General features: G+C 48.5%; 1 protein-coding gene across 1 annotated transcript in view; it reads right to left on the reverse strand.

The window, feature by feature from the left end:
* oca2 (oculocutaneous albinism II) overlaps positions 1–12,168 on the reverse strand; it is a gene marked incomplete at both ends in the record, with an annotated part of 84,536 nt that extends 72,368 nt beyond the window's left edge. Inside the window, 4 exons of the mRNA XM_084163922.1 lie at positions 325–382; positions 3,562–3,709; positions 6,260–6,392; positions 12,030–12,168. Coding sequence (XP_084020048.1) covers positions 325–382; positions 3,562–3,709; positions 6,260–6,392; positions 12,030–12,168 — 478 coding nt within the window. The remainder of the gene's footprint in view (positions 1–324; positions 383–3,561; positions 3,710–6,259; positions 6,393–12,029) is intronic.
* Positions 12,169–13,093: the final 925 nt, after the last annotated feature.

Below are 13,093 nucleotides of genomic sequence, written 5' to 3' on the forward strand. Positions count from 1 at the left end.
AGACCTGTCAGTACTTGAGAAGGAACTTGTCAGTGACATGTACCCTTGTGTGTGTGTGTCTGTGTGTGTGTGTGTGTGTGTGTGTGTGTGTGTGTGTGTGTGTGTGTGTGTGTGTGTGTGTGTGTGTGTGTGTGTGTGTGTGTGTGTGTGTGTGTGTGTGTGTGTGTGTGTGTGTGTGTGTGTGTGTGTGTGTGTGTGTGTGTGTGCGCGTGTGCCTGCGTCTCAGTCACCAGATCTAAACACAGTTGAACACTTATGGGAGATTCTGGAGTGGAACCATTTTGTTAACAGACATATATGATGTAGTATTGACCGTTTTATTACCTTTTTATGCAACTCCTGAATGTTATTCTCCCAGTTCTTATCTTCCTGGGAAATCTGGCTGGAATAGACAGACAGACAGACACAGACAGACAGACAGACAGACAGACAGACAGACAGACAGACAGACAGACAGACAGACAGACAGACAGACAGACAGACAGACAGACAGAGAGAGAGCGAGAGAGAGAGAAAGAGAGAGAGAGAGAGACATACAGAGAGAGAGAGAGAAAGAGAGACAGACAGAGAGCGAGAGAGAGAAAGAGAGACAGACCGACAGACATACATACAGAGCGAGAGAGAGAGAGAGAAAGACAGACAGACAGACAGACAGACAGACAGACAGAGCGAGAGAGAGAGAGAGAGAAAGAGAGACAGACAGACAGACAGACAGACAGACAGACAGACAGACAGAGAGTGAGACAGAGAGAGAAAGAGAGACAGACAGAGAGAGAGAGAGAGAGAGAGAGAAAGAGAGACAGACAGACAGACAGACATACAGAGAGAGAGAGAGAGAGACAGACAGACAGACAGAGACACACAGACACACAGAGAAAGAGACAGACAGACCGAGACAGATAGACAGACCGAGACAGATAGACAGACCGAGACAGACAGACAGACAGACCGAGACAGACAGACAGACAGACAGACAGACAGACAGACAGACAGACAGAGAGAGAGAGACAGACAGAGAGATACTTAGTAAACATGTTTTTTCTTCCTCTGATATCCATCCTTCCCTATCTCCTTTACTGTCTGTTAGTCATCTTAGCTGTTTCATCCAGTTGTTTACTAATGACTGTTATTCTAACTGTGATATTATTGCTTTGAGAACTGTTTAAAGGTCATACTTCCTCAACATCATGACAAATATTGAAGCATTAATTGTCTCATTTCACACAACATGCAGTGCTAAGGTGGCCTTTGGCATGTGGAGGGAGAAGAGCTGTATTTATGAAGAGGGATAGCTGAACTACAGAATAGAGACACTGGAGACCTCTATCCATGATTAATATGACAGCTACCTTTACATTTACATTTTAGTCATTTAGCAGACGCTCTTATCCAGAGCGACTTACAATTAAGTGAGTGCATACATTTTCATACTGGTATATATATTATATATACACTGCTCAAAAAAATAAAAGGAACACTAAAATAACACATCCTAGATCTGAATGAATGAAATCATCTTATTAAATACTTTTTTCTTTACATAGTTGAATGTGCTGACAACAAAATCACACAAAAATTATCAATGGAAATCAAATGTATCAACCCATGGAGGTCTGGATTTGGAGTCACACTCAAAATTAAAGTGGAAAACCACACTACAGGCTGATCCAACTTTGATGTAATGTCCTTAAAACAAGTCAAAATGAGGCTCAGTAGTGTGTGTGGCCTCCACGTGCCTGTATGACCTCCCTACAACGCCTGGGCATGCTCCTGATGAGGTGGCGGATGGTCTCCTGAGGGATCTCCTCCCAGACCTGGACTAAAGCATCCGCCAACTCCTGGACAGTCTGTGGTGCAAAGTGGCGTTGGTGGATGGAGCGAGACATGATGTCCCAGATGTGCTCAATTGGATTCAGGTCTGGGGAACGGGCGGGCCAGTCCATAGCATCAATGCCTTCCTCTTGCAGGAACTGCTGACACACTCCAGCCACATGAGGTCTAGCATTGTCTTGCATTAGGAGGAACCCAGGGCCAACCGCACCAGCATATGGTCTCACAAGGGGTCTGAGGATCTCATCTCGGTACCTAATGGCAGTCAGGCTACCTCTGGCGAGCCCCCCAAAGAAATGCCACCCCACACCATGACTGACCCACCTCATGCTGGAGGATGTTGCAGGCAGCAGAACGTTCTCCACGGCATCTCCAGACTCTGTCACTTCTGTCACATGTGCTCAGTGTGAACCTGCTTTCATCTGTGAAGAGCACAGGGCGCCAGTGGCGAATTTGCCAATCTTGGTGTTCTCTGGCAAATGCCAAACGTCCTGCACGGTGTTGGGCTGTAAGCACAACCCCCACCTGTGGACGTCGGGCCCTCATACCACCCTCATGGAGTCTGTTTCTGACCGTTTGAGCAGACACATGCACATTTGTGGCCTGCTGGAGGTCATTTTGCAGGGCTCTGGCAGTGCTCCTCCTGCTCCTCCTTGCACAAAGGCGGAGGTAGCGGTCCTGCTGCTGGGTTGTTGCCCTCCTACGGCCTCCTCCACGTCTCCTGATGTACTGGCCTGTCTCCTGGTAGCGCCTCCATGCTCTGGACACTACGCTGACAGACACAGTAAACCTTCTTGCCACAGCTCGCATTGATGTGCCATCCTGGATGAGCTGCACTACCTGAGCCACTTGTGTGGGTTGTAGACTCCGTCTCATGCTACCACTAGAGTGAAAGCACCGCCAGCATTCAAAAGTGACCAAAACATCAGCCAGGAAGCATAGGAACTGAGAAGTGGTCTGTGGTCACCACCTGCAAAACCACTTCTTTATTGGGGGTGTCTTGTTAATTGCCTATAATTTCCACCTGTTGTCTATTCCATTTGCACAACAGCATGTGACATTTATTGTCAATCAGTGTTGCTTCCTAAGTGGACAGTTTGATTTCACAGAAGTGTGATTGACTTGGAGTTACATTGTGTTGTTTAAGTGTTCCCTTTATTTTTGTGAGCAGTGTATATATATATATATATATATATATATATATATATATATAGAGAGAGAGAGAGAGAGAGCGAGAGAGAGAGAGAGAGAGAGAGAGAGAGAGTAATCCTCTGATCTATCAAACTTCTCTCTTTCAGGCCTCTCTTTGAAAATATTGATTTATGTTAATGAGACTAACCTGAATAAATAAAGGAAAGTAAAATCTCTGTGCTTTTAATCAACCATCCACTCAGTTAGTACAATGTACCTTGGCACGCTATTGCTTAGAAAGCCCTGTCTGTACCTCTGGAAGGTTTGGAGTTTCATAGAAAGCCCTGTCTGTACTTCTGGAAGGTTTGGAGTTTCATAGAAAGCCCTGTCTGTACCTCTGGAAGGTTTGGAGTTTCATAGAAAGCCCTGTCTGTACCTCTGGAAGGTTTGTAGTTTCATAGAAAGCCCTGTCTGTACCTCTGGAAGGTTTGGAGTTTCATAGAAAGCCCTGTCTGTACCTCTGGAAGGTTTTGAGTTTCATAGAAAGCCCCGTCTGTACCTCTGGAAGGTTTTGAGTTTCATAGAAAGCCCTGTCTGTACCTCTGGAAGGTTTTGAGTTGCTTGCGGAGCAGGCTCTCCAAGTTGAGGACCTTCTGCATCAGCAGACACTTGACAGCCGTCTCCTCTCTGCTGGCCGGGCTAATACGCTGGGCCGTCTGCCTCCATACACGGATCTCATGTCTCAGCTCTGGGGAACACACACACACGCACACGCACACGCACACGCGCACGCACACGCACACGCACACGCGCACGCGCACACGCACACGCACGCGCACGCACACACACACGCACACACACGCACACACACACACACACACACGCACACACACACACACACACACACACACACACACACACACACACACACACACAGACACACACACACACGCACACACACACGCACACACACACACACACACACACACACACACACACAGACACACACACACAAGGGTACATGTCACTGACAAGTTACTTCTCAAGTACTGACAGGTCTATCAACATCTAGATGTTTGACTGAACAAAAATAGTATTTGCACTCAGAGCATCCTTTTAGTTGGTTTTCGCTCTGTGCTGCTGTTTTTAGATTTATCCACTGTCCGGTTTGTATAAGGCAGCGGCAGGTCTGTTGTTGTTGATAACCACCAGGCACCAGGCTGGATGTGCTCAGAGCCTCATCTGGCCTGTATAACTCATCTAACTCAAGCAGTGAAGCTGTTTCCAGTCATTACTGTGTTGGGCCCCCTGTGAGGCTCTGAGAGGCACTAGTCCTGTTACTGCAATACCACTACTAGTCCTGTCACTACAATACCACTACTAGTCCTGTCAATACCACTACTAGTCCTGTCACTACAATACCACTACTAGTCCTGTCACTACAATACCACTACTAGTCCTGTCACTACAATACCACTACTAGTCCTGTCAATACCACTACTAGTCCTGTCACTACAATACCACTACTAGTCCTGTCACTACAATACCACTACTAGTCCTGTCACTACAATACCACTACTAGTCCTGTCACTACAATACCACTACTAGTCCTGTCACTACAATACCACTACTAGTCCTGTCACTACAATACCACTACTAGTCCTGTCACTACAATACCACTACTAGTCCTGTCAATACCACTACTAGTCCTGTCACTACAATACCACTACTAGTCTTGTCTCTACAATACCACTACTAGTCCTGTCACTACAATACCACTACTAGTCCTGTCACTACAATACCACTACTAGTCCTGGTAGGGGGTTGGGTTAGTGGTAGGGTGTTGGGATGGTGGTAGGTATTGTGGTACTGGTTCGGGTTCACACACACACCCCCACCCTGGTTCTCTCTGGGTTAAACAAGGTGAAATGAGATTACTACTGGGTGGTTGTTGGGTTGTTTTGGAACAGTTGTTAAAATGTTTCATATCCACCCTTTAAGGTTGACTTGTTTTAGTGGTAATTGATCTCCACAGTGTTGTTTACAACAAACAATATATTGGTTTAAAGTGCTTCTCCAGTTTGATGAAACGGTTGTACAGATGTAGGATTTTAATTTGAGCCAGTTTACTACAGCAGGAAAATAATCCTGCAGCAACAGGAAATGTGAATTATTATGTACATCAGAGGCGTCATGCCCATGGCCGACCCAGTGACCCACACACTGACCACAGGCCGACCCACACACTGACCACAGGCCGACCCACACACTGACCACAGGCCGACCCACACACTGACCACAGGCCGACCCACACACTGACCACAGGCCGACCCACACACTGACCACAGGCCGACCCAGTGACCCACACACTGACCACAGGCCGACCCAGTGACCCACACACTGACCACAGGCCGACCCAGTGACCCACACACTGACCACAGGCCGACCCAGTGACCCACACACTGACCATGGGGGGCACAGGGTGCACAATGCCCCCTCAGATTTGTCCTTTTTTTAATGTTAAATTAATTGCTAAACATAATTTTTAAACCCACGTTTTATCATAATTATTTATAAAAATATTTGTCAGGGGTATTTTGTAGAGGGGGTACACTGACTTGACCCCCCCAATTCTCCCTAGGAAGTGGTTCCTTCCAAGTTGCACCACGGAGCAAAGATATGCAGGACGCTAGATACTCTAGTGTATGCAGACAGTATCGTCAGTTGAGGAGAGAGAGTGTCGAGTTAAAACACACAGCGATTGATTTTAGTTGCCGGTGATGGGCAGGACTCGTAGGAATGTATGTTTGTGAATTAATTTGATCAAGCGATGTAGCATATTGCTGTTTTGTTGTTTCTCCGTAAATACTAGCCAACTAGCAATTTTATGAAGTTGGCTTCAGCTAGCCAGCTAGATAGGTTCCCAATCTCCCAACCTCATTAACTAGCTATCAAGCCATTTAAGGCCATCAATCAAGTTAGAGTAGTTTGTCTCACTATCGTAGCTGGCATGCCTGCTGGCAAGGCTGCTAGACTTTATAAAATACAACATTTGCTTTAATTCTTGGGTTATGATACACCAGTGTGGCAGTTGTACTAAACTCCTAAGGCATCAAAGTGGAAATTACAAACTTAAGAAGCCTTTTTAAACCTCAAACACGACACAAGTTTTAACATTTCCTGCATTGCAGGAAAGTTCTCCTGCAACAGGGTGATCAAATTAAGATCCTACATCGGTATCAATCAGGACTCACCCAGGATCACACACTCACACTAACACACACACACTCACACTCACCGAGGATCTCGCTGGACTCCTTGTTGTACAGCTTCTTGTTCCAGTAGAGCAGACGGAGGAAGGGGAAGGAGGTGAGGAGGACCAGACAGATCCCCAGGAACATGTAGCCTGTGAAGCTAGCAAAGTCTATCCCCTGGAACAGAGAGAGAGAAAGAGTGGTTGGAATAGGCTACTTCATTATACTTATTATAGCTAGGCTACTTCATTATACTTATTAGAGTTAGGCTACTTCATTATACTTATTATAGCTAGGCTACTTCATTCTATTTATTAGAGTTAGGCTACTTCATTATACTTATTATAGCTAGGTTACTTCACACTTAATTCTGTGAGTAGGGTCCAGGGAGTGTGTGGGTAGAGTCCAGTGAGTGTGGGGGTAGAGTCCAGTGAGTGTGTGGGTAGAGTCCAGTGAGTGTGTGGGTAGAGTCCAGTGAGTGTGTGGGTAGAGTCCAGTGAGTGTGTGGGTAGAGTCCAGGGAGTGTGTGGGTAGAGTCCAGGGAGTGTGTGGGTAGAGTCCAGTGAGAGTGTGGGTAGAGTCCAGTGAGTGTGTGGGTAGAGTCCAGTGAGTGGGTGGGTAGAGTCCAGGGAGTGTGTGGGAAGAGTCCAGTGAGTGTGTGGGTAGAGTCCAGTGAGTGTGTGGGTAGAGTCCAGTGGGTGGGTAGAGTCCAGGGAGTGTGTGGGTAGAGTCCAGGGAGTGTGTGGGTAGAGTCCAGTGAGTGTGTGGGTAGAGTCCAGTGAGTGTGTGGGTAGAGTCCAGTGAGTGTGTGGGTAGAGTCCAGTGAGTGTGTGGGTAGAATCCAGTGTGTGGGTAGAGTCCAGGGAGTGTGTGGGTAGAGTCTAGTGAGTGGGTGGGTAGAGTCCAGTGAGTGTGTGGGTAGAGTCCAGTGAGTGTGGGTAGAGTCTAGTGAGTGGGTGGGTAGAGTCCAGTGAGTGTGTGGGTAGAGTCCAGTGGTTGTGTGGGTAGAATCCAGTGTGTGGGTAGAGTCCAGGGAGTGTGTGGGTAGAGTCTAGTGAGTGGGTGGGTAGAGTCCAGTGAGTGTGTGGGTAGAGTCCAGTGAGTGTGGGTAGAGTCTAGTGAGTGGGTGGGTAGAGTCCAGTGAGTGTGTGGGTAGAGTCCAGTGAGTGTGTGGGTAGAGTCCAGTGAGTGTGTGGGTAGAGTCCAGTGAGTGTGTGGGTAGAGTCCAGGGAGTGTGTGGGTAGAGTCCAGTGAGTGTGTGGGTAGAGTCCAGTGAGTGTGTGGGTAGAGTCCAGTGAGTGTGTGGGTAGAGTCCAGTGTGTGTGTGGGTAGAGTCCAGGGAGTGTGTGGGTAGAGTCCAGTGAGTGGGTTGGTAGAGTCCAGTGAGTGTGTGGGTAGAGTCCAGTGAGTGTGTGGGTAGAGTCCAGGGAGTGTGTGGGTAGAGTCCAGTGAGTGTGTGGGTAGAGTCCAGTGTGTGGGTAGAGTCTAGTGAGTGGGTGGGTAGAGTCCAGTGAGTGTGTGGGTAGAGTCCAGGGAGTGTGTGGGTAGAGTCCAGGGAGTGTGTGGGTAGAGTCCAGTGAGTGTGTGGGTAGAGTCCAGTGAGTGTGTGGGTAGAGTCCAGTGAGTGTGTGGGTAGAGTCCAGGGAGTGTGTGGGTAGAGTCCAGTGAGTGTGTGGGTAGAGTCCAGTGAGTGTGTGGGTAGAGTCCAGTGAGTGTGTGGGTAGAGTCCAGTGAGTGTGTGGGTAGAGTCTAGTGAGTGGGTGGGTAGAGTCCAGTGAGTGTGTGGGTAGAGTCCAGTGAGTGTGGGTAGAGTCTAGTGAGTGTGTGGGTAGAGTCCAGTGAGTGTGGGTAGAGTCTAGTGAGTGTGTGGGTAGAGTCCAGTGAGTGGGTAGAGTCCAGTGAGTGGGTGGGTAGAGTCCAGGGAGTGTGTGGGTAGAGTCCAGTGAGTGTGTGGGTAGAGTCCAGTGAGTGTGTGGGTAGAGTCCAGTGAGTGTGTGGGTAGAGTCCAGTGAGTGTGTGGGTAGAGTCCAGTGAGTGTGTGGGTAGAGTCCAGGGAGTGTGTGGGTAGAGTCCAGTGAGTGGGTGGGTAGAGTCCAGTGAGTGTGTGGGTAGAGTCCAGTGAGTGGGTGGGTAGAGTCCAGTGAGTGGGTGGGTAGAGTCCAGTGAGTGGGTGGGTAGAGTCCAGTGAGTGTGTGGGTAGAGTCCAGTGAGTGTGTGGGTAGAGTCCAGGGAGTGTGTGGGTAGAGTCCAGTGAGTGTGTGGGTAGAGTCCAGTGAGTGTGTGGGTAGAGTCCAGTGAGTGGGTGGGTAGAGTCCAGTGAGTGGGTGGGTAGAGTCCAGTGAGTGTGTGGGTAGAGTCCAGTGAGTGTGTGGGTAGAGTCCAGTGAGTGTGTGGGTAGAGTCCAGGGAGTGGGTGGGTAGAGTCCAGTGAGTGTGTGGGTAGAGTCCAGGGAGTGTGTGGGTAGAGTCCAGTGAGTGTGTGGGTAGAGTCCAGTGAGTGTGTGGGTAGAATCCAGTGTGTGGGTAGAGTCCAGTGAGTGTGTGGGTAGAGTCCAGGGAGTGTGTGGGTAGAGTCCAGGGAGTGTGTGGGTAGAGTCCAGTGAGTGTGTGGGTAGAGTCCAGTGAGTGGGTAGAGTCCAGTGAGTGGGTGGGTAGAGTCCAGGGAGTGTGTGGGTAGAGTCCAGTGAGTGTGTGGGTAGAGTCCAGGGAGTGTGTGGGTAGAGTCCAGTGAGTGTGTGGGTAGAGTCCAGGGAGTGTGTGGGTAGAGTCCAGTGAGTGTGTGGGTAGAGTCCAGTGAGTGTGCACAGAGCCGGTGCAAGAGAGTCAGTGCAAATAAAAAGGGGTCAATGCAAATAGTCAGGGTAGCCATTTGATTAACTTTTCAGCAGTCTTATGGCTTTAGGGTAGAAGCTATTCAGGAGCCTTTTGGTCCGATACTTGGCGCTCCGGTACCGCTTGCCATACGATACCAGAGAGAACAGTCTATGACTTCGGTGACTGGAGTCTTTGACAATTTGTAGGGCCTTCCTCTGACACTGCCTGGTATAGAGGTCCTGGATGGCAGGAAGCTCGGCCCCAGTGATGTACTGGGCCGTATGCACTACCCTCTGTAGCGCCTTGCGGTCGGATGCCGAGCAGTTGTCATACCAGGCAGTGATGCAACCAGTCAGGATGCTCTCAATGGTGCAGCTGTAGTACTTTTTGAGGATCTGAGGGCTCATGCCAAATCTTTTCAGCCTCCTGAGGGTGAAGAGGCGTTGTCGTGCCCTCTTCACGACTGTGTCGGTGTGTTTGGACCATGATAGGTCCTTAGTGAAGCGAACACCGAGGAACTTGAAGCTCTCGACCCTCTCCACTACAGCCTCGTTGATGTGGATGGGAGCATCCGTTTTCTGTAGTCCACAATCAGCTCCTTTGTCTTGCTGACGTTGAGGGAGAGGTTGTTGTCCTGGCAACACACTGTTTGTTTCTTTGTTTGTTTCTTTGTTTCTTTGTTTCTTTGTGTGTGTGTGTGTGTGGTGTGTCAGATTGTATTTTGTATTTGTATTTATTATGGATCCCCATTAGTTCCTGCCAAGGCAGCAGCTACTCTTCCTGGGGTTTCACAACAGATTTCATAACACATTAAGTGTGTTACCTCAGGCCTCTACTCTACTACCACATATCTACAATACAACATCCATGTGTACGTGTGTGTATAGTGCGTACGTTATCATGTGTGTGTGTATGCATGTGTCTGTGCCTTTGTGTGTGTGTCTCTTCACAGTCCCCGTTGTTCCATAAGGTGTATTTTTATCTGTTTTTTTAATCTAATTTTACTGCTGACATATCAGTATGGATGACGGATCACCACCTCAAGCTGAACCCTGGCAAGACGGAGCTGCTCTTCCTCCCGGGGAAGGACTGCCCGTTCCATGATCTCGCCATCACGGTTGACAACTCCGCTGTGTCCTCCTCCCAGAGTGCGAAGAGCCTAGGCGTGACCCTGGACAACACCCTGTCGTTCTCCGCCAACATCAAGGCGGTGACCCGCTCCTGCAGGTTCATGCTCTACAACATTCGGAGAGTACGACCCTGCCTTACACAGGAAGCGGCACAGGTCCTAATCCAGGCACTTGTCATCTCCCGTCTGGACTACTGCAACTCGCTGTTGGCTGGCCTCCCTGCCTGTGCCATTAAACCCCTACAACTCATCCAGAATGCCGCAGCCCGTCTGGTGTTCAACCTTCCCAAGTTCTCTCACGTCACCCCCCTCCTCCGCACACTCCACTGGCTTCCAGTTGAAGCTCGCATCCGCTACAAGACCATGGTGCTTGCCTATGGAGCAGTGAGGGGAACGGCACCTCTGTACCTTCAGGCTCTGATCAGTCCCTACACCCAAACGAGGGCATTGCGTTCATCCACCTCTGGCCTGCTGGCTCCCCTTCCTCTGCGGAAGCATAGCTCCCGCTCAGCCCAGTCAAAACTGTTCGCTGCTCTGGCACCCCAATGGTGGAACAAGCTCCCTCACGACGCCAGGACAGCGGAGTCACTCACCACCTTCCGGAGACATTTGAAACCCCACCTCTTTAAGGAATACCTGGGATAGGATAAAGTGTTCCTTCTAACCCCCCCCCCCCCCCCCCCAAATTGTAAAGTGGTTATCCCACTGGCTATAGGGTGAACGCACCAATTTGCGAGTCGTTCTGGCTAAGAGCGTCTGCTAAATGACGTTAATGTGCCCTTGAGCAAGGCACTTAACCCTAATTGCTCCTGTAAGTCGCTCTGGATAAGAGCGTCTGCTAAATGACTAAAATGTAAATGTAATAAGTTACTTGATGTGGAATAGAGTTCCATGTAGTCATGGCTCTATGTAGTACTGTGCGCCTCCCATAGTCTGAGCTGGACATGAGTCATTGATAAGTCATTGTCTCAACGCGGCCTTATAATGCTGCGAAAGGATCCAGGAACCCAAATGATTTGGGTGGTTGTAGCTCTCAAGACATCCCCCTGCTAGATTGCGGTTCCATGTAATGACAGAGCTGTTGTATTGAAGACAATGATGTGGTTTACAGAAACAGATTTACTTGTCTAAAGTAAGAGCCTGGGGAATATCAGACCCCTGGTCATAGAACAGAGGAGACCGTGACATCCATTTTTCTACAGCAGCATACTTGTCCATCACTCCAGTCACACAGAGCAGAGAAGAGCAATTGAGTCTTGCCATTCAAGTTGACAAACTGACAGTACTGTAGATCTTCTATATGTTCTAAATCTCATCTTTGTGTATTTTTTTTATTTATTTATTTATTTAACCTTTATTTAACTAGGCAAGTCAGTTAAGAACAAATTCTTATTTACAATGACGGCCTACACCGGCCAAACCCGGACGACGCTGGGCCAATTGTGCGCCGCCCTATGGGACTCCCAATCACGGCCGGTTGTGATACAGCCTGGAATCGAACCAGGGGGTCTGTAGTGACGCCTCAAGCGCTGAGATGCAGTGCCTTAGACCGCTGCGCCACTCGGGAGCTCAGGGACTCACATGTATCAAGGTCTCCCTTCACCAGGCGTCTATCTACCAGGCGTCTATCTTATGGTTCACAACCAGTCTGTATCTTTGCATCATTACCAGTTCAAGGCCGACCCAGTGACCCACACACTGACTTAAACCTTGAGTTAAGTTTACACTAAGTCTGTGTCCCAAATATTCCCTTTATCAGAATCAGTATATCTACAGGCCCTGGTAAAAAAAAAACAGTCCAAAATAGTGCACTATTTAATGGAATAGGGTGCCATTTGATATGCAGTCTAAGAGGCGATAACAGTGTCCTACACTTTTCCGGAGGTCCTGGTTGGAGACGATGATGACGTTGGGTGGATCCCCGACCGCTGTAGCCGCTCCCCCAATGTTGGTGAATATCACCTCAGCTATCAGGACATGTCTAGGGTCAAGATTCAGAACCTCGCATAACCTACAGGAACCAGGACAAAAAAAAAGAGGGAAAAAAAACACTTAGACAGCCAGCAAAACCAGGCAGAAAGAGAGAGAAAACGTACATGTTTTATCTCTCTTTTTGAGACATCCTCAAGAAAAAAGAGAGATATTTTTACTGTAATTGTTGATGTCATTATCTCACTTCGCTTTAACAACAGTGGCCTTGTCAATAATGCTAATAAAGCTTATCTGAGAGAAAGAGAGAGAGAGGGTGAGAGAGAGAGAGAGAGAGAGAGAGAGAGAGAGAGAGAGAGAGAGAGAGAGAGAGAGAGAGAGAGAGAGAGAGAGAGAGAGAGAGAGAGAGAGAGAGAGAGAGAGAGAGAGAGAGAGAGAGAGAGAGAGAGAGAGAGAGAGAGAGAGAGAGAGAGAGAGAGAGAGAGAGAGAGAGAGAGAGAGAGAGAGAGAGAGAGAGAGAGAGAGAGAGAGAGAGAGAGAGAGAAGAGAGTGAAAATCGAGAGAGACAGAATCAGGAAGAGAGAGAAACATTAAAGAGAAAGAGAGAGACGGGAGACAGACAGGAAAACCCTTTAGCTCTGATGAGATTGCTGCCTAGAGAAAAAAAGCGGTCTTAACAATCCTGATGGTCCCGAGTGGCACAGCGGTCTAAGGCACTGCATCTCAGTGCTTGAACCCCCTGGTTCGATTGCAGGCTGTATCACAACCGGCCGTGATTGGGAGTCCCACAGGGCGGCGCACAATTGGCCCAGCGTCATCCGGGTTTGGCCGGTGTAGGCCGTCATTGTAAATAAGAATTTGTTCTTAACTGACTTGCCTGGTTAAATAAAGGTAAAATAAATAAAATAAAATGACTATCAGCACGGAGGTGGAAAACACTATGGCTTCAGACCAACGTCATTCCCTTGGCCAAGACTCAGAAGAGGAACATCGGTATGTAAGGGACT

The sequence above is a fragment of the Coregonus lavaretus genome (genome assembly GCF_964263955.1).
Source record: "Coregonus lavaretus genome assembly, chromosome: 6".
Classification (NCBI taxonomy): Eukaryota; Metazoa; Chordata; class Actinopteri; order Salmoniformes; family Salmonidae; genus Coregonus; species Coregonus lavaretus.